This window comes from Bactrocera dorsalis, chromosome 4, assembly GCF_023373825.1.
Source record: "Bactrocera dorsalis isolate Fly_Bdor chromosome 4, ASM2337382v1, whole genome shotgun sequence".
NCBI lineage: Eukaryota > Metazoa > Arthropoda > Insecta > Diptera > Tephritidae > Bactrocera > Bactrocera dorsalis.
The window spans coordinates 23,132,192-23,153,693 of NC_064306.1; the positions used below are offsets into that span (position 1 = coordinate 23,132,192).

General features: G+C 33.0%; 1 protein-coding gene and 1 long non-coding RNA gene across 5 annotated transcripts in view; one reads left to right on the forward strand and one right to left on the reverse strand.

Moving 5' to 3' along the window:
* Positions 1-1,015: 1,015 nt before the first annotated feature.
* LOC105222667 (plexin domain-containing protein 2) lies at positions 1,016-14,808 on the forward strand. 4 transcript variants are annotated; one of them, XM_029548833.2, is made up of 11 exons: positions 1,016-1,175; positions 10,725-11,050; positions 11,105-11,230; positions 11,298-11,420; positions 11,637-11,829; positions 11,891-12,100; positions 12,181-12,332; positions 12,407-12,479; positions 12,552-12,931; positions 13,180-13,197; positions 14,092-14,808. In XM_029548833.2, exons 1-11 carry the CDS (start codon positions 1,085-1,087, stop codon positions 14,158-14,160), a joined length of 1,761 nt encoding a protein of 586 aa, XP_029404693.2. In that variant the 5' UTR covers positions 1,016-1,084; the 3' UTR covers positions 14,161-14,808. The 4 variants fall into 4 exon arrangements, with proteins under 4 accessions (XP_029404693.2, XP_029404692.2, XP_011198388.2 ...); XM_029548832.2 differs by having other exon boundaries at positions 10,725-11,230; XM_011200086.4 differs by lacking the exon at positions 13,180-13,197.
* Positions 14,809-15,850: 1,042 nt separating this feature from the next.
* The window catches only part of LOC125778090 (uncharacterized), a 165,847-nt gene continuing 160,195 nt past the window's right edge, over positions 15,851-21,502 (reverse strand). Inside the window, exon 2 of the long non-coding RNA XR_007422480.1 lies at positions 15,851-18,226. This is a non-coding gene — a long non-coding RNA (uncharacterized LOC125778090). The remainder of the gene's footprint in view (positions 18,227-21,502) is intronic.

Below are 21,502 nucleotides of genomic sequence, written 5' to 3' on the forward strand. Positions count from 1 at the left end.
TTGTAGGTAGGTAGATAAAGGGGGGCGGCAGAACATCCTTGGACCCGGGCGCCGGAAGTTGTAGTTACGCCACTGCTTGTTCTAATTAAAATTACTATTAGTTGTAGGCCGCAGTATATTCTCTTAGGCTTTCATCTCTTTTCCTTTTCCAATATACATATGTATGAGGGTTTTATAATTAAATTTTCTATCCCCAACAAAATTTCCGTCTTAAGAAGTTTGGCTTTCAACTTTCCTCGCTTTACGTGACAATTTATACATTAACAACGAATCGAAAAAACCAACCGGTATCCACATTGAACGTTTCGCTGCTTGGAAGAAATTTCGTTTAGCTTTGCTGCATTTTGCTTTGATTTGAACGTATTCCTATAAAACCATGTACCCAACTTTTCTATCAAAACAAATGTCTGACACAAAGCGAAGCAGAAGCTCAATGTGAAATAGCAATTAGAGAAGTCCTCAAGAGTTAATTGCTTCACTACCAAATAGGCTTTCTCATTTGTGTAAATTCATATGGATATAGCTTTATTAAAGTTTTTTTTTTTTGATTTTATGAATTATCAAATTGTCAACCGGGATTTCAATTACAGAACCATGCTTCACTCGAGAAAAAGTAACAGTATACCATAAATTCGTGACATAGTTCAAAAATTATTTATAATACATACTTGTCATATTGTACATAAATCTTCTATACGTTTATAGGTATTTCGTTGTTCCCGCAGCTTTTCTTTTAACACAACCAACGAGTTGCTGCAACAAAACTTTCTGTGTATGAACACAGAATTTGTGATTCTTTCTTGTGCTACCGTACTGTTATAATAAAAGTTTTTAATATTTTTCCCGAATGTTTTCATGGTATTCCCTTACTCGTATTAACTAAAAATATATATCGCATAAAAAAATTAAAAATTTATATAGTATTTGAACGGTATAATATAATACAAAAACAGAGGAAACGCGCTTTGTAAAATCAATGAACAGAGTAACTGGGGAACGTCTGGCAAGACTTTAGAAATAAACGAACAGCACTTGCCAAATCATTGCAATTTCACCTCAGTTGGAGATTATCAAGCAAATAGACATGACGAAAAGTAAATTTTTATTCAGCGTTGGAGCACTATTATTTCTAATTTCTATATTTAATTCGGGTACAGCCAATAAATTTGATGGAAGTAAGTGCACATTTACAAGTTTAAATCAACTTCAGTAGTTTTTATCCAGACCATAATTCGAATAACTAATTAAAAGTGAAAATATTAAGATGTGTTGGTGTAAAATTAGGTGAATAAGGAAATGATGAAAGCAATAAATAATATGATTGCATTAAACGCAAAACGACAATAAAAATACAAAAAGAATTAAACCATTTTAAGGTTTGATGGTGTGGTTTATTTGTGGTTGCGGTGAAGATAGTGGCAAAATTTAATTTCTATAAAACATACTGAAATAATAGAAATGACAGTTATTACCGAATGACTTCCTAATATATGTATACAAATTCATTATTTCCTTGTAAATATGTTGACATAATTCGGAAATTAATATAATAACTATTTATAAGAGTAGGGTTGTCAGTAGTTATGTTCTTCTAATAATTCTTAGAATTAATGTGTGTAATTAATCTTGTCAATAGCTCTATGTGGGGTGGTTGCAATATTGAAAACAATCTATTATAAAATAGGTAATCTAAATCAAATAATTATAATGTTTTATAGTCACATTTCATTGTTTTAGGCATATATCAAAGTAAAATTAACACTTTAACAACACATTACCATTTATAAAACAGGTGACGTTGCTGATTGTTTTCTGTCTCTTATTAACAATATTCTTTTCTTTGTTAATCAGTTTACATTTCTGCTTATAAGTGTCGTATATATGTTCAGACATGAAACTGAACTCTGTATTTATACCTTTATAATTGCACTGAATGATAAATAAGATAACAATACTGCGGGAAATTTTTGGTTTTAGGCATATCAATGTGAAAAAATATCAGCCATGAAACAATTTTTCTTTGTGAGTTTGGGAAACAGATTTCTTTGAAAACATTACAATTTAAAGTTTAAGTTTGGTGTAGGTTCTACGAAATTTAATAACAAAATTTTGATAATTTTTAAATTTAATTAAGAAGCAATCCTAAATGAATATACACCCGTATGTATATAGTATGCCTAAGCAATTACAAGACATGGATACACGAATGCTTAAGTAGAAAATACTTTGCGGGTTTATGCTCTATTTACCACAATATTCGTATGTATAGTAGTTAAAAAAATACATTACAGTAATATTGGTACGAAATCAATTTGTAAATGATGTGCCTAGTTCCTCAAATCTAAAATTTATCGCTTGGTCTGACCAATGGATACAAAATATACGAAAACAATGCCCTGAATTTGAAAATTTCGAGCATATTAAATCGGAACACTTTGTAATTAAAATATCAAGGTCTGGTTCCAAGATAAGATCTTTTTGACCTGCTCTACTATTACGACCGTTTCTATGGAAACTATACTGTTTATTTAATATTTATGATTTAAAATAGCACTAACAAATAAATATTATCTCAAAATCAACGAAACTTTATTTCATGATTAAAACTTATTAGAATTTCCAGGAATATAACTTCTTAACTTTTCTCATTAACTGGCTGTTATCAGTATTGCAGAACGCATATGGCAGAGAAATAAACTAACCAAGCAATATTTGCAAAAATAAAATTATTTACAAATTCTTGAAAGTACTCGGCCTCGTTACTTTTGTCATTTAAATCATTTCGTGACGCTGAGTCGTTTTCTTTTCTTTTTCCAAGTATATTTTTATCGCTTTGTTTCGCAAGAATACAGTCAGCGTCATATTTCATCGTACGGCACTCTAAAATCAATTTTTTCGTTTTCAATCCACTCAACAGCAAAAAGTTCTTCCATAAATAAAAGAATTCTTTTCAGTTATATAATTCATAAGCAAATTAATTGATTTTATTTCAGAATGAAAATGTTAAATAAAAAAAAGTAAAAACCGAACAAAATTTTTGCGTCATATTTCATCGTACGCTACATATTTATGTAATCAATTTCTATTATTAATATTTAATAGGCGATGCATTTGTTTCAAAACTTAAAATTTAGTATTTTGTTGGTCCACCGTTTAGATTTACTACATCTTTCATTCTATTTGGCATCGAAGAGATCAGTTTAACTGTAATGAGGATGGTATCCTGTTCCACTCTTCTATTAAGGCCTTTTTTAGAGTGGCCACTGATGAAATTGTATGGTTTTTAAGATTCTTTTTCAAATAATCCCATACGTATTCAATCGGATTCAAGTCCGGGCTTTGTGGAGGAGCGTGGAGCTGTTTTCGCTTGTTGGGCCTTTGTATTACGCTTTTTTTTACTTCTATATGTTGTTACAACTTCTTTATACACTAAAGGATTGTGTATTGGTATTTAAAAATTAAAAAATATAATATCAAAATTTTGAATCCATACACTTGTAATTCGGCCTCGTCTATATAGCCGTTCACATTAGCAAAAATTTGTAAAAAAAAATTAAACCAACGATTGTATTATATGAATTAATTGCAGTTCTCTTCGATCACCCTTATACAAAGGTCTATAATTTTGCATATATTTATGTTTTTACTTTCTTAACCTCTCTTATGTAAAGATTAATCCTAATTTGTCTTTTACTCGTAAATAATGCTCTGTTGGTTATTACACTAAATTCTCATATGATCTAAATATATAAGTACAGCTGCGGTCAAATTCTTATTAGGGTGTAAATGTAGACGATAACCTGTTAAAAGCCCTAACGGTAAGTAAAACAAACCAATAAAAAAGCTGATTGGTTAATTTCAATGAATTATAATATAGTATATCAAAAAAATGTATGAGAAATTTCGGCGGTCAAAAACTTAATAGTATAGAAAATTTCGACAAAAGGGTAGGAAATTACTTCTTTTTCCTTTTTTTCAAATTGTATATGGATCGTTGTCCTGCTGGAACGTCCAAATTTTCCTTAATCCAATAAATGGATCCTACACTTTGCCAAGAAAAGCATGACCAAACCATGATACTTGCACCTCTATGTTTTACCGCTTTTGTTGTTGATTTCGTCTGGTATTCAGTGTTGGGTGGACATCTTACACATTCACGCGATCCGTTTCCGCTATACTTAACAATCTTCGATTTGTCCGACCATAAAATGTTCCGCAATTTTGTCGAAGACCAATTTAAAGCTTCTTTGGCGAATCGAAGTCTCTGTTCAACATGCGTTTTAGACAATAACGACATTTTTCTTTGGCTCAGGTCGTGATCGCGCGAACCCTGGCGTACAGTTTCAATACTTGCAACTACATTAAAGGCATCTTTTTATACTCTCGCAGCAAAGTTGCTAAGGAGAGTATTATAGTTTTGTTCACATAACGGTTGTTTGTAAGTCCTAAAACTAAAAGAGTCAGATATAGGGTTATATATACCAAAGTGATCAGGGTGACGAGTAGAGTTGAAATCCGAATGTCTGTCTGTCCGTCCGTCCGTGCAAGCTGTAACTTGAGTAAAAATTCAGATATGATGAAACTTGGTACACGTATTTCTTGGCTCCATAAGAAGGTTAAGTTCGAAGATGGGCGGAAACCGAAAACCTATAAAGTGTCATAACTAAGCCATAAATAAAGATATTAAAGTGAAATTTGGCACAAAAGATCGCATTAGGAAGGGGCATATTTGGACCTAATTTTTTTGGAAAAGTGGGCGTGGCCCCGCCCCCTACTAAGTTTTTTGTACATATCTCGGAAACTACTATAGCTATGTCAACCAAACTCTATAGAGTCGTTTCCTTCAGGCATTTTCATATACAGTTCAAAAATGGAAGAAATCGCCCACCTCCCATACAAAGGTTATGTTGAAAATCACTAAAAGTGCGTTAACCGACTAACAAAAAACGTCAGAAACACTAAATTTTACGGAAGAAATGGCAGAAGGAAGCTGCACCCAGGCTTTTTTTAAAAATTGAAAATGGGCGTGGCGTCGCCCACTTATGGACCAAAAACCATATCTCAGGAACTACTCGACCGATTTCAATGAAATTCGGTATATAATATTTTCTTAACACCCTGATGACATGTACGAAATATGGGTGAAATCGGTTCACAACCACGCCTTCTTCCAATATAACGCTATTTTGAATTCCATCTGATGCCTTCTCTGTATAATATTTACATTAGGAACCAATGATGATAGCGGAATAAAACTTTACACAAATACGGTATTTGAGCTGAGGTATGAGGTGGAAAAATTGTCGTAATCGGACTATAACTTTCCAAGGTCCCTGATATCGAATACGAAGAACTCAGTGCATAACCTAATCTAACCTAATTTTTCACCGAAAATATCGGTTAATCTCTCAGAATTTAATTCTAATTGATTTTACAACAAAATAAAAAAATATGTAAATGACGGATAATGAAATCTCGATTATCACTTTATCATGCGAGAGGATAAAATGTTCGGTGACACTCGAACTTAGCCCTTCCTTACTTGTTTTCTGTAGCAGCCGCAAATGAAAACTGATTTGAGTATCTGACTATGTAATTGACTTTTCTGACTGACATTGCTGGGTTCCTTCCACGTTTTTTTATTACTGGGTTGGACCTGATAGCGTTACGTATCATTGTGGTTGAGTAACCAATACTATTTTGTTTTGCCCCCAGTAATCAATTTTTTTTCTCAGGGAACGTTTCTCAGTCGTCCGATTCTTATTTTTCGATATTGCGAAATGAACATTAAAATTTTAAAATTAAAAATAAAAATTTCAAATAAATAAATGAGTCTCACCGTTATTTTTAAATTTTCACAAAATTTTTTAGATAATTTTAGTTTTTCAAACACTTTATTTACGCACTACTAAGATTTTGACGTACCGAAAACGTTTTGGAAATAAAAAGCGCCCCAATTGAAACAAAAACAACAAGCCAAGCGAAGCAGTCGTTGCATGTTTTCATGTTGACATCTGGAACTAACGGATTTTAAAGTGCATTTCAAAACAAAAAAGTATTATCATATATTAGGTTGTCATTTTTGCGGTATTTTCACTAGTTGGCGCTGAAAGCGCGTAGTTCTACTTTTATTCGTCGCATCGGGTCATGCTATACCTTTTTGGGAAGGTATAGGAAACACTAACACGTGTTTCATTGACTGTCGTTTCTTTTAAGTCGTTCGTGAGTTATAGCTTCGCAAACATGGAGCAAAATAAAGAGAAAATACGGCATATTTTACAGTACTACTACGATAAAGGCAAAAATGCATCTCAAGCCGCCAATAAAATTTGTGCAGTTTATGGACCCGATACAGTTTCCATTTCCACACAACATGGTTTCAACGTTTTCGTTCTGGTGTAGAGGTGGTTGAAAATGCGCCACGCTCCGGAAGGCCTGTCGTCAAAAATTGCGATAAAATCGCTGAATTGGTCGAAAGAGACCGGCATAGTAGCAGCCGTAGGATGATCGGTCAAGAGCTGGGCATGAGTCATCAAAAATTCATTTCAATTTCAATAAAAAAAATTCAATAAAAATACCGCAAGACTTTTTTGACAACCCTATATATTAAAAAAATACCTAGCACTACTAAGAATTTGTCCGCAACTGTATATGTACATATTTAGTGATATGGAGACTTCGTTACATAGTTATGTTTCCAATGCACTTAATATGTTTATTATCAAATCTTGTTTATTTGCTCGAAACCAAACCACAATAGATATACAGTTATATTTTAAGAAAATAATAAAATTTTATTTTATAAACTTTAAATGGGATTAGACTATTTATAACACTATATTCATAACGCTTATAACTGCTAATAAATCAAAATATTACTGTTCTGAGTACATACATACATAAGTACATACATGACCGCTGTGAACGAAATTTTGTGTATTCTCAAAAATAATGTAATATAATAAAATAAATTGATAATATTTTATATGTGCCAATAAAATTTGGTAGATCGGTATATACCTTATTTAATATTATTATAATTAATTTATATGTTTTTATTGAATAGATTGACTTTGTAATAACTACAGGCAAAAAATTACTTTGGTGCACTGAATTAAAACAATCGTTTAAAAATCTCGCCTAGTGAGGCCTTAAATATTTCATACACCTGTAATCCTTACAAATTGGGAGCCTATCTTAAGTACCACATTGTTTTTTATTTTTTTTTAGATAAAATTGTACGATGTTTTTATGTACAGTGTGCAAAATTCGGTTGAAATGGTGGTGACTTTCGTCTAAATGTTTTCCGGTCTTAGATATCATATCGTGTTTCTATAGGTTATTAGGATCGGGTTTGGGTAAATGTGGCTCGAGACTTTTCTGTAAATTTTTCAAGAAGAAAGTTTATGCTAAGGCAATTACACTTTTTCAATTCGGGGTTTTACAGTAGAAAGCAAAATATTGGCTTTCTTAGATACTAATGCAATTTCCAACCGCATACCTATATAGAAGTATATGGTAGTATACAGATATACATATATACAACGAAACAAAAATAAATATAATACTACACATGCTTACACACATACTGCCGTTTCGTAACTGAAATCAATTGTTTCAATTAAGACATGTCTGTGGCACTTTACGCTTCCTGAGGTTAATCGATCTTTTGTGAATTCTTATAAAATGTTAGGCACGTCAGGAATATCGTTAGATTTTTAATAAGAGGTTTTTTTTTTGTCAGTTTCTATATTATTTCTCCTGCTGTTAATAAATATAAACATGTATATATTGAAAGGTTTGTGATGACTGGAATTGCGTCTACTACAAACTTGCGAATACCTACCTAATTAACCTTTTGAACCTACTAAAGCATGTAAATTAAATTCTTCTTTTAAATTACAATAAAAAAAATATTTTTTATAGCCTTTTAGCTATTTTTAAACTTTATTTATTTCGCGTAATCACTTACATATAATGGTGAATTTAAAGGTATGAGTTACAATTGGCAATCCTGCATTTTATAGCACAAAATGTGAGCTTATCATAAAATGAATTATCAGAATATTGAAATGCGCTTATTCGAAACTTAAATAAACATCATATCTAATTAAGCCGCGAATAGAGCGCGTTGTGTGGTCTGCAGTTGCAGATGCAGTTTATTGTTCATATTTGCCGTTAGGCGGCTGTGTCAGGTTTCAGGTTAACTTGTATACATATATGTGCACAGGCATAGTATGTTGGAACACCCTAACTGTAGCTATCATTCAATAAAATATATTAGTCGTAAAACATATTAGGGAAGTTAGCAATTCAGTATGCAAAATAAACCAAGTATTAGTGAATAATTATATTTGATTTCAGCGATTTCATATAAAGGAAGTCCATAATTGATCACAGTGAAATTTCTCAATAACTGGGCCGTTCCCATAACTGGACAAATTTCATGAACACGAGGTTTTCATTAATATTTTTTTATAAAACCAATTACTACAACCCGACATGAGTACGTTCCAATAACCGGATACAGACACTACTTTGGTAATATTTCATTCAAATAAGCTCTGAATTTGTGATCTGTTTTGGGGCCGTCCGGGCTAACACAACGGAAACTAATATGATAATTGTCATTCCATCACTCCTGGCTGACATTGCCTTGTATTTAGCATTTTCAGTATAAAAATAGTTCTGAGTTATAGACACGTTTTTGTCACGCTCTCATATGTGAACAGACGCTTCCTTCTATTTTTTTTCAATTCGTCGTCGTAATTCGTAGAGTTCGTCCATTAGCCAGCAGCTCTAAGCGTCCTGCGTGTTCCAGTATACTGGGCGAAGCTTGGATTTATTTCTGGAGCTGAAGTACGCGGATCTTCTTCAATTTTTTTCACGATAACAGCTGTCTCAACTTCAGCGAATTCCTTTGCAAATTTCTGGGGAGGATTGAAAATTGTTATTCAGACAAGATACATATCTACGGATTGCTTAGAACGCCAGCAATAATAACGGCACATTTGCAAAATTTCGAGTTAATAGATGGGCGTAATCGGACCACCGCCACGTCGACCAATCCCGATTAACCGAAAACATATGAAGTAACTAATATCAGGATTTTCGAACATCCGGCTGACTTTAATCTATATGATTGGTTTTACACGTTAAAGTATTTGGTTTTTCAAGTTGTAAGAGTATATAATGTTCGGTTGCATCCGAACTTAGCCCTTCCTTACTTGTTTAAAATAAGTTTTGATTTTTATTATAAGTCAGAGTACAACGTTTTTTTGAAGTAATAATAAAGTTTCCAAAATAAAATATTTTCGGATTCATTTTACAAAAAAAATATATTTTCCGAATATTGTTGTGAGACGCTATAGTTAGTTATTTACATATGTATCAACAGAAGCTAAAAATAATATCAGTTACCCTTATTAGTTATTACTAGTTTATTTAGTTTTAAGCAGGGTTGCAAATCATACATTACAAAATAATTTAATTTGCATTTAAATACATTTTTTTCTTAATCCCAATAATTATTTATAATTAAAAATATATTTATAAATTTTATTCAATTCAAATTCCAATTTTTAATTACGATTTATAATTTAAAATTTTATAAAAACTCGTTTCACTATTTTCAAGTAAAATATGCGACAGTGGTGGATTCTTCACAGAAAAAGTTGTGAATATAGTATTTTTTTTTTCAAACCTTGATATTAATTAAATGATTTAAACAGTTCCTTAAATAAATTGACCAAGTCAAATGGTTAATAGGCGTTTATAAAATGCAAATTGTAGCTATAAAGTTCGAATGTGAGTGCAATTTATTGCTTAAAAACTTCTCTAAAAACTGTGTTCACCTAGATTTTTGGAAACATTTTAAAGTGCCTCTACAATCAAAGGGTCTAATATGTGTATTTACTCTGAATTTATTTTTAGTTTGTGACTTTTTACATTCCTTTTTAGGACAGAACAAAAAACTCGTTCTATGACAAATTGGTTCTTCGAAACAGTGATCATTCCTTTCCTAAGCGTCGCTGCACTTTTCCGTTACGGATTTTTAGTCCAAAGGTCATTAAAGGTCCCTAGAAAGATATAACGCATAAACAAGATTGTGTTTGCTAGTTTCATGCTTCTCTTTCGGTTTTAAACGCTTCACGCATTTACATATAAAGAGCATTGTGTCTAAGTAGGGTTTACATTATTTTTGAATATAGTGTATGTAACCTTAGAAATAGTTGCCTATAAATATCTAAACGCATATTCGCGCAAAATATCGATTTTCTATTTGTTGCATATTATGGAAGTGATTTCACGTTAACCGAGTACATTGACAATTGCAAATACAAAAATGCATTGGTGGCCAGATAATTAGAAACCATTTTTTTTTTTATTTTTAGCAATTGTTAGTGTTTTATTGTATTTAAAATTGATTTTCTAACACATAAAAGGAAAAAATTGTAAAAATTGTAAAAATTGTGGTGAGTATTCAATAAAAGTTATATAAATGATCAAAACTTGCAAAAGGAAATGGGCTTTAATTACTTGGCCACCAGTATGTGTTTTTGTTGCATACCAAGAAGCCATTTCAATTGTAGATAAAATTGATGCTCTTAGTCTTTTCACTTATATTATATATAAACATATATATTCGTAAATAATAACAATTTACAGTTTTTAGTATTGTTTAAATAATTGAAATAAACATTATTACTCCCTTCTTTAACCAGCTGAGCTGTACAGGGTGTTTCCGGAGTCAAGTTCGGATTATGACGCACATATTGCTTTGGTGAAATTACGTGAGAAGCGTGACACACCGACAATTTATGCTAAAAATCAGTATGAAAGTGTGCCACAGAATGCAAATGCGACGATCGGCGATGTCAAAAAACCAGTGGAGACCGCCGCACCATCGAATATATCATCGATTGTGGTGCCATATAAAGCAGCTGACATGCCCCTACTAGGCGTAAATGGTACTGGCCAGCGGAAGGATGCAGGCTTACAGTTGTCACAGCCAAAGACTACGATTGTTTCCGCTCCCAGTCAGCCAACGGTAGGTGCTGCGGCTGCCCACCCAACGGTAGCTAAAAATTCCACATTATTGCAGGAAACTAAGGCCATTGATCAGCCGACTGAAACGCCAGAAGAAAAAGTTATAGATAACGTTGACGTGCCTGATAACGAAACTCTCAGTGAAATCCAAAAAACTAATTACACAGTCAATTCTACCAATGTAAGAAGTTTGCTTGGAGAACAACAATAACAACTTAGATAATTATTTTTTTACATTATTTCGATAGGACCACCACATCTACTATAACAGCTCCATTTATGTCGACCAGGCAGAAGCAGAGCGAGTGTGGGAATCTGTCAAGAACTCTACATTCAATACCATGCTCTCGCAATCCCATCGTCGTGCCATGGTAAGGTTAAAATGATTAAAACTGATATAATAGCCAACGATGCGATTATTTTGCAGATGCAGAATGCTTTACTTATTCAACTATTATGATATTTTGATTACATAGTAACATATAGTCATAAGATTTATCCGTATTAAGATGAAAATGTAATTTGTATATCACATATATTAATACTAAATGAAAACTTTCTTTTATATTATATTTTTTGCTACTTAGACTGTCGAATTGAGCTTCGACTTCCCCTTTTATGGTCATCCTGTTCGAAATGTTACAGTAGCGACTGGCGGCTTCCTTTATACTGGTGATTATGTCCACTCTTGGCTAGCGGCAACGCAGTATATTGCACCGTTAATGGCTAACTTCGACACAAGTTTATCAAATGAATCATTTGTTCGCACTAGGGATAACGGTATGAAATCAAATGCGCAATTGTAGATCATGACTGATTTAAATTTTTTTTCACGGTTAAGGCACTGCTTTCACTGTAATTTGGGAGAAAGTTTCGCTGCAAGACAAAAAAGACGTAGGAAAGTTCACCTTTAGCGCAACGCTCCATAAAAATGGCAATATTGTTTTCATTTACTACTACGTTCCAATCGATATTAATGCCATTCAAGACGATAAGCATCCCGTTAAAGTGGGTCTTTCTGACGCTTACATAATTGACAAGACCGTTTTCTGTAAGTTAACTATTTCGTAAGGACATAAGTAATGTTAACTCAAGCAGATCATTAAAATATATTTATTTTTTCACATTTAGACACACGCAGGAAAACTATTTATGAATACCATCGCATAAATTTGTCTAATAATGGCATATCGAATGCAACTATCATTTACTTACAAGCCCTTCCGACTTGCCTTGATTATAAGGACTGCGCAGCCTGCATAAATCACAAAACTTCATTTGATGTAAGTTTTAACTTCCTGTCCACTGAAGTAAATTAAACTCTAAATTGTTTATGTCCAATCTGAATTACTTTAAGTGCGCATGGTGTCCAACGCTAAATAGGTGTTCAACCGGCACAGATCGTAAAAAGCAAGAGTGGCAACATAAAGGTATGACTTTCTAAATGTGATTTGCTATGCCTTAGTCCGTTAAATTTATATTTTTTGTTTTATATTGAAAAGGATGTGATCGTACTCAAATCGTTGATACATCTGCGTGCCCTGCCCTTGGTCAGAAAGGTAACAATGCAATTGACAGCGGCAACACTAATGCCAGTACGAACACTACTCCAACGAATGTGCCCACTGAAAATGTTAACAACAACCAACATGAAAGCAGCACGCATGTAAGTGACACGAACACCGCAACGGTTACTCCAGTGCATGATGACATTCATGCGGCGAAAGTAACGAATGAAGCTTTGGAATCACACGCCGAGTCGAAAAGTATGGGGTTGGCTCTTGGTTTTTTGGTGCCCATTTGCCTAGTGCTAACAGTCGTGCTATGGGTGTTTTATGCGTACAGAAATCCACACACTAAAAGCGGTCAACTTCTTATTCAGGTACGTACGGCTTGACATTTTTGCGAGATCGATCAAAAATAAAAGAGGGAATGTGTTAATATTACATTGGATAACTTTTTAATAGAAGGAAAAACTAATTGCCTTTGAATATAATTTAAAAATATATGTTGATTTTTATTTATATACATACAGCAAAAAATATCAAAGTATGAATATTTTGGTTTAATAGTAATCTTCCTCATATTGACTTACAATGTATATTTATTTTATTTTATATTTACATGCAGTCAAAGCACTTGCATCAGGTTTGTACAAGTTTCCATTGCATCATTCACTACATAACGACAATTTTCATTTCTTGTTAAACAAAGTAAAGTGATTAGTTATGTGAGATCCCTTATCTTTATATAATAGCATTAATTTTTGATTCCTTTTAAGTTTGACATTAAGCATTTATCTTATATGAACAAATTTAGATTTTGTGCCTTGTCCCTAACAGTCAACAGTCCTCTCCCTATGGTCTGAACGCGTCGAAACAGCATATTCGATCATACGTTGTAAAAGAGGTTTATAATTTCGATTAATGGAATGAAATTTATATGAGCTTTGAATTCTAAACGTTATTGTCAATTCAAAAGTTCGAGTTGTGGAGAACTTCGAGTTATGGAAGATTTCGCCCATTTCCGAACTAACTTAAAATTATCAATGTTGTACACCAAATTTCCTGACCTATAGGATTTCAGCTAATGGTTGGCGATGCGACGCCTATTATTCACTTTTGACTCTGGCCCCTATGAAATCCTTTTGTGTCATAATCAAGTTTCGTTGGTATAGCTTAAGTTTTTTTTTTTGAGTTATGTACATTAAACTTAATTGGCGGCGGACCACTTTTCAAACATTTTCATACCACAAACCACCCCATCTACGATTCGCAAAACTATTATACTCTGTACAACATGTTGCGAGATTATAAATATGTAGATTAGTCATTAAAAATGTTGCTGTGGTGACTGATGTTTTTTCACTTTGGCACTAAAAAAAGATTATTAAAATAAACTAATTTGTGTGTATTATTTAATTATAATTTAATTAATCTATTTTACACTGGTGCATAAGCATTATTCATAATTACAGAGCCTTTATCGTCTATTGCTTACAGGCAACCTTATACTATATATCAATTTCTTATCACGTTTCAGTACCGCCCAAGTCAATGGTCATGGAGACGTGGTGAGGCGCGTTACACAGCGGCAACGATTCATATGTAATGTATTTATAAATGTCCCACCCTTTTCTCAGCGTCATAGAATGCTTCAAAAGCATCTTCAGATGCTGCTGCATGTTTTGAGCAAGTTAGACATTTCGTTAATTAAGTTAAATCTTTATCTCTGTACTTTTATTAATAACTTTATGAAATCTATTGGTACTATAGTGAATTTATTCAGCAGAAAATATTGTTTATTTGTGTTTTATTGCATTGCACCGTGATCAACAATTTACTTTTCGCTAAATCAGTTTCAACTTTAGAGAAAAAACGCGCTTTAAAGATAACTAAAATGTAAAACACAGAAAATATATTTGAAAAGACAACTTCTGCTTACAAGCGTGACAACATATGAGGTAAATTGCAAATAAGATGATGTTGCCGAGTATATATATATTTCAATTCTAAAATCATTTCTACTGTAGGTAAATGTTTTCTGTACTATCTGTTTTATTAAAAAATATATATATATAAATTTTACAAAGCGATCCTACGCTAAATTGTATAAATAAACTTATTTTAATTCTCGTTCGTAGATTTGTAATGTTTGTTTAAATATTTTTAACCTTACTTTTAAACAATTTGTTTTTATTTTGTTTGCATTTTAGTGAATATATTTTAATAAAATTATCAACTCTTCTCTTATCTAACATTGGTTATGCACAGTTTTTAATATCAAACAGATATGCCGTATTTTAAACATAATTTTTAAAACCTCTACTATATAAGGAAAAAAAGAATGCGATAAATAAACAGTGTTAATGACTTAGGGTCAGCTTTCAGTGCAATTATAACAAAGCGTGTGTACAGTCATAACTGAAATCAATTTGTGACTCATGTTTTCAAGTTGCATTATGGAAGTATTTGCCTTTAGCAAAAAAAAAAAAATGTTAAAAATAAAAACAGTGATTGCCTGCAGAAAATATGAAGGCAGCATTGATTATACATTCAGAGAGAGTGATTAATGCGACTGTTTCAAAGCTTTCTCCGATTTGAAATTAATTTAATTCAATAATTTAACTACTCTATTTGATGATGTGTAATAAAAATCATTTATAAGGTTCAAATTATATTTCGTAAATTCGGAGGACCGAAAGCAATGATCCGAAAATACAAATTTGGTTTCAATGGATTTTTTGGCCTGTAATATTCTTTATTTACATACAACGATCCTTATTTTCATAATTTAATAAGACTAAAAAATTAATAAAGTACTTCTATAATGCAATTATGGAATTTGTAAGAGTGTAACAATAATTCTTCAGCCAATGACGAAGTGAGACTTAGAAACGTTTTTCGCAAGGAAAAGCAGGCAGATTTTTGCAGCGTATTAATCGCTTAGTGAAGACGAGTTATTTTATTTAATTTTCCCCATATTCTCAATATTATACCATTGCAATAAAAATAAATTATGAAAATTAGTAAAATGTCGTTAGTTGCCGAATACTTATGTGTATCCAAAAACAGTCATATCAAAAACTTTTTGCCGTCAAATGGTTAACTATTGCATTTTTAAATGTGTGTGGTTTTGTGTCTAAAAGTAGAAATTCATATAACAGTAAAAATGTAAACACATTTGATATCGATTTTTATTGCCATGAAAGAAAACAAGATTTGAGACCATTTTGATCAAATAATTTCTCGTATGAGTGGTTTCTATAGTCATTATTGTCCAACAATGCCACCATTAATGCGCCCACTGAGTAAAAACTAAACTGAAATTATAATATATCCCGAGTACGAAAATAAATATTTTCACTAAAAGCAATTCGTCACTTAGTGTTAGCAAACAATATTTTGAAAAACAACAATGTATAGTATATAAAACACCACACACGCCTTATGTACGAGTATATTTGTATGTTATAGCTATTATGGAATATATGTGTATCAGCTTAAAACACCGGTAATTGAGAATCACTTTTTGTATGAAAAATTTAGCAGAAAACAACTTGTAAACTATACTATATACATAAATTGTTAAAAAAAGTATTAGAAAGTAAATCATGTGTAAATTTTAAATTAATATCGAAATTTTTAAACCTACACATATATATATATTTTAATTGTAAGTCAATGATGGTTGCAAATATATTAAATAAATGAACGTAAATAAAAATAAAATGATTAGATATGGATTAAAAATAAAACTTGTATCTAATTTCGGTGATAAGAAATCACATTAAGGTGGTCCAAATGCTTATCGGATACAATCCTCGGAGCGTTACAAGAAATTTATGAACTATGGCGGCGCACTATCAAAAACCGACACCATCGATAGTTAATGGTTTCTCCTGCAGTAAACGGGTCGATGTCATAACATTGGCGATAGACACTTTCCGACATTGAGCTGTTGTCGAGTTTTGACAGGCGGCTTCGTTAAATATGTGTATTATGAGAACTAATATATATCCCCCGTATATTTGGGAGTTTCTAGATACCGTAAATTAAATACTACCTAGAGTGCGTTATTGTTGTATCGAACGACTTGAAATTGTAAATTATTCGGGAATTATTACAATACTTTTAATAAGTAAGGTCTCTGATAAAGCCGATTATGTTAGACATACAAAGGGTTGGTTAGTATAGTGAGACTCAATGCGCGTGAAACGGGAGTTTCACTTGCTAATAGTTTTCGTTTCCTCAGGTCTACATAACCGGAATAAAGTTGTTAGTTGAGACACTAGGGCAGCATCCCCTATATATGTATTTGGGCTCTATCAAAATAACAACCACATACTTGGTGGCTTTTTAGGTCGTGGTAGTCTTTTTTTCATATTAAGTATAATAAATATACTGTAAAGCTTTTTTGTACTTAAATACTTTCGACGTATACTTTTTTTTTAAGTGAATAAGATAACCACGTCGGCAATTTCAATACGACATATTTTTCGTTAAATACTTACCTGAAGAGGGAGACCCTACAATCTGCGCCAACATTCGTGGGATAAGCCTAATTCTTTCAACCTAATTTACTGAGATCAAAATGTTTTGGTACTTTCTGTGGCAATGTGAATGGGTGAAATCGGATTACATTCCCGCTCACTCCTGTATTGAAACCACTAAAGGTGCGACAACTCTATAATTAAATGCGACAAAGTCATTAAATTTTACATCTAAGAAAGTATAGAAAGGCTACAAAAAATCCGGTATCCAAATGGAACAATAGGCGTGGCTTTTAGGTGAAATGCATTATCTGAGGACCTGCTAGACCGATGTCAAAAAAATTTAGTACTCAACACTACCCTGACGATCTTATTTGAAAAGTGCAAATGGGTGAAGTCGTACTACACCACGCCAACTTCAAAAAAATAAATTCCAAATGTTTCTTTTCACATTACGTTATGCAAATCAAGCACCAATGAATACATACATACATATACATATATGTGACCTGGTCTACGAAAAGGGGGCTTAGGTGTCAAAAAAAAAAAAAAACAATTAATGAGATAACTGACGAAACGAGTTGTTTATTTTTAACAGCTTTTCCCAGAAAACTAGTTTTCGCACCTAAGCCCCCTTTTCGTAGACCAGGTCACATATATCGGGATAACATTTTGCACAAATAGTGTCTTTAAAGTATGCCATATCACGTCATAAAATGATCAAAGTCGTGGAATCTATTGAGATTTGGATAGAAAAACTTCTATTTCTGATAATAATGTGCTTTTGAATTAAAAATTAATAAAATTCCCTGGCCCCAAACATATAATATAAAGATTTTTGCACTTCCGGTTGACTTTATATATCGCTCAATAGTTTAATGCAGAAAATATGTTAAATTTGATTAACAAATTACCTCAGCTAACATACATAATATGTGTCACAAATTTTAAGCTTCTGAGATCAAAAATACCCAAGCTATATTAAAAATTCAAAAAAACGTATCATCAAGTGCTTGATTTCGTTAAACAAAATAACGTATCGTCACTCATGTACGAGGTGTGTTCAAAAAGTATCGCGAATTTTGTGTTTTTTTTAATTATTTATTTATTCATGAATATCTACTTTGTCCCCTTCAAAGTAATCCCCATGAGATATTATACACTTGTGCCAACGATTTTTCCAATCTTCGAAGCACTTCAAAAAATCATTTTTTTTAATCTTCTTCAGCTCCTCCTTCGATGCCGTCTTTATCTCGTCAAGAGAAGCGTAACGTCGTCCTTTCATGGGCCTCTTCAGTTTAGGGAACAAGAAAAAGCCACAGGGGGCCAGATCTGGGGAATACGGTGGCTGGGGCATCATTTGTGTGTTGTTTTTGGCCAAAAAGTCGCGCACAAGCAACGATGTGTGAGCAGGGGCGTTATCGTGGTGCAATTTTTTTGATAGGTAAAAATCGAAGACGATCCAAAACACGTGCAAGCAAAGCAGCTGTCAACAATTAAATGAACATTCAAAATGGCCGAGCTCGTCGGCATAAGTGAGAGACATAAGTACCAACATAACGCCACAAAAAGTTCGAAATTCGAATATACGTAACCCGCGAAAATTCAAAATTCGCGATACTTTTTGAACACACCTCGTATGTAAATATAATATAACAGTGTTTGTTTTTTTTTATATCGAAGGTTAGCCTTCATGTATTGTTAATGTTTATTTTTAGTGATTAAGTTCAATGTGCTTTGTTAGTTTAGGCTACATGGTTGATTGGACGTGGACTACTATATACATATATGTAGCCCTTTGTGGGGCCATAGAAAAGAGGAACCCCTGTGTTCGAACTTATAAATTAGCAAAACGCTTCCCGCCAGTTCGATGGGATATCTGAAGGTATGCGCCCCCAAGTGATTAAGTCTTGACCTTCCTAACGCAAGACAGCCAAGAAGGAAGTGTTGAGTTGTTTCCACCTAATCTTCTTCCATACAGCTTCTGCAGATGGCGTCTGGTAGGATTCCCAGCCTCACTGCGTAGAAGCCAAAAGGGTAATGACGACAGCGTGTGTAAACAATGTGGCTCAGCGCTGACCAAGCTTTCGCGACGCCCAGCTATTCAGTAATAGAATAAGATACGGGAGCACAGATCCGCTCCCATTCTACCGATAGCGGTTCTAGGGTGCCTCTTCTTGCTAGCTCATATTTCCTGCGATTCCGCTGTGGTCTGGCGCTCATATTATTCTTATCGTGAAAATGGTTAACTTAACGACTTAAAAGAAACGACAATCAATCAAACACGTGTTAGCGCGTGGAATGAGCTTTCCAAAAAGGTATAGCATGACCCGACGACGAATAAAACTAGAACTACGCACTTTCAGCGCCAACTAGTGAAATTACCGCAAGACTTTTTTGACAACCCTATATATTGTATTATGAGTACAGTAGACGCTAACAAATTAGAACTCTCAGAAATTTGAGGTTCTAATTCCTGAGAGTTTTTTTTCATTTTTAACACAAGGGAATTCCCATTCTTGGTTTTTATTTTACTGAACAAATGTAAATTAGAAAGGGGAATCCCCAAGCTGTATTTTAGTTTTTGTTTTGCCATATTTTTGGTGTTTTTGTCATTCGTATGTGAAATTTGATACGCGTGGACATATTTTGCTAGACTCTACCGAAAACTAAAAATAACTTACTAAAAATGTCAAATAAACGTAAAAAAGCACTTTATCTTTGGAAACCAGAGTAAAGATATTGGAAAAGCTGGACAAAAGAGTTCAAGGGAATCGTCTAGCGCTAATTTCAACGTGAGCAAATCTGTCATCAGCTATATCAAGTCAAATAGGTCATCTATATTAAATGCTGTTTTCAACACTTATCAGGAAGCATCAGATAAAACTATGCATAGTGCCGAATATCCGAAAATGGAAAGTCGTCTTTATGAGTGGTTTTTAAAACAACGCGAAAGGAAGTGTACATTGACAGCAAAAATATTAAAGGAAAAAGCTAAACAAATTTTTGGTGAAGAATACCCCGATAAAAATAAAAATGCATTCCGAGCAAGCGATGGATGGATTACTAAATTTAAAAAGCGACACGGCATTCGTTTTTTAAAAATTGGTGGCGAGATTCTTTCTAGTATTGCCTCGATTACTCCATTTATTCACAGATTCCGTGCAAAAGTCACTGATATGGGGTTAATAGAGTCGCAATTATATTGTGGACGAAACCGAATTATTTTATCTTCCTACCATATAAAACATATGTCTCTGCTTGTGAAAAAAGTGCGCCTGGATACAAAATTCAAAAAGAACGAATTTCAATTTTACTTGGTTCAAATGCTGATGGCTCTCACAAATTAGTGCCCTTAGTTATTGGAAAAGCCAAAAATCCCAGGAGCTTCAAAGGTTTTAATAATCCACTTCATTACAACTTTTCCAAAAATGCTTGAATGACGTCTCGGATCTTTCACGATTGGTTTCACAAGATATTTATTAATAAGTAAGAGGAAATAATTTTGCTTTTAATTTCTTTATTTTTAAAATATTTTTTTGTTTACAGGTCATCCAGTTTTCTCAAAAATATAACTTGCCTCCGAAGGCTCTTTTGCTTATTGATAACTGCTCCGCGCATGCACCGATTGAGCATCTTCAAAGCAAAGATGGCAACATATTATAGTTGCATATTCCTTGCCGCCAAATGTGACAGCAGCTGTGCAACCAATGGATCAGAATCCCATAAAGTTAACAAAACTTGTTTACAGAAGTAAGTTACTTGCTGAAATAATAGCTGAAGATGGTGCACCGAATAGTCTGTTGAAATCCCATTCCATCCGAAAGGCAATAATATTTCTGAAACAAGCTTGGGATGAGATAACGCCAAAAGTGATGAGGAATTCTTGGTCAAAGTTGTTAAATTGGAACTATGACCAATACGACAGCGATGATGATGTGCCACTAGCACAGTTGCTTAACAAAAATGAAGACTGCAATGAAGCTCTCCAAGTAAATCAAACTGTTTTAGCAGAAATTGATCCAAACAATTTCATGTGTATTGCTGACATCGAGAAATGGAATGAAGATGAGTTTGAAGACCGTACCGATGATGACCTAAGTAGCGATGATGAGTTTTCTGATAGCAGTGAAGACGATATTGTTGATGACACACCAGTTATTTCAAATGTTATAGCTATTGAAAGCGTTAACAATTTAATAAATTGGTGCAACAAGAGTGAAATGTCTTCAAGTAAGCACATGGCCAATCTTTTGGCCCTCCGTAACGATATTGTTATATCGGATTTAAAGAAACCAAAATAACAAACAAACATTACTGATTTTATGTCAAACAAAAATTAATTTTGAACTGAGCCCTTATCCTGAATTTTTAATTAATTTCTGAAATTTTTAGTTGTTTTTTTAATGGAGTGAATTGTTATGTTTTTAAATAAAATAATAAAAGAAATAAAAAAAAATG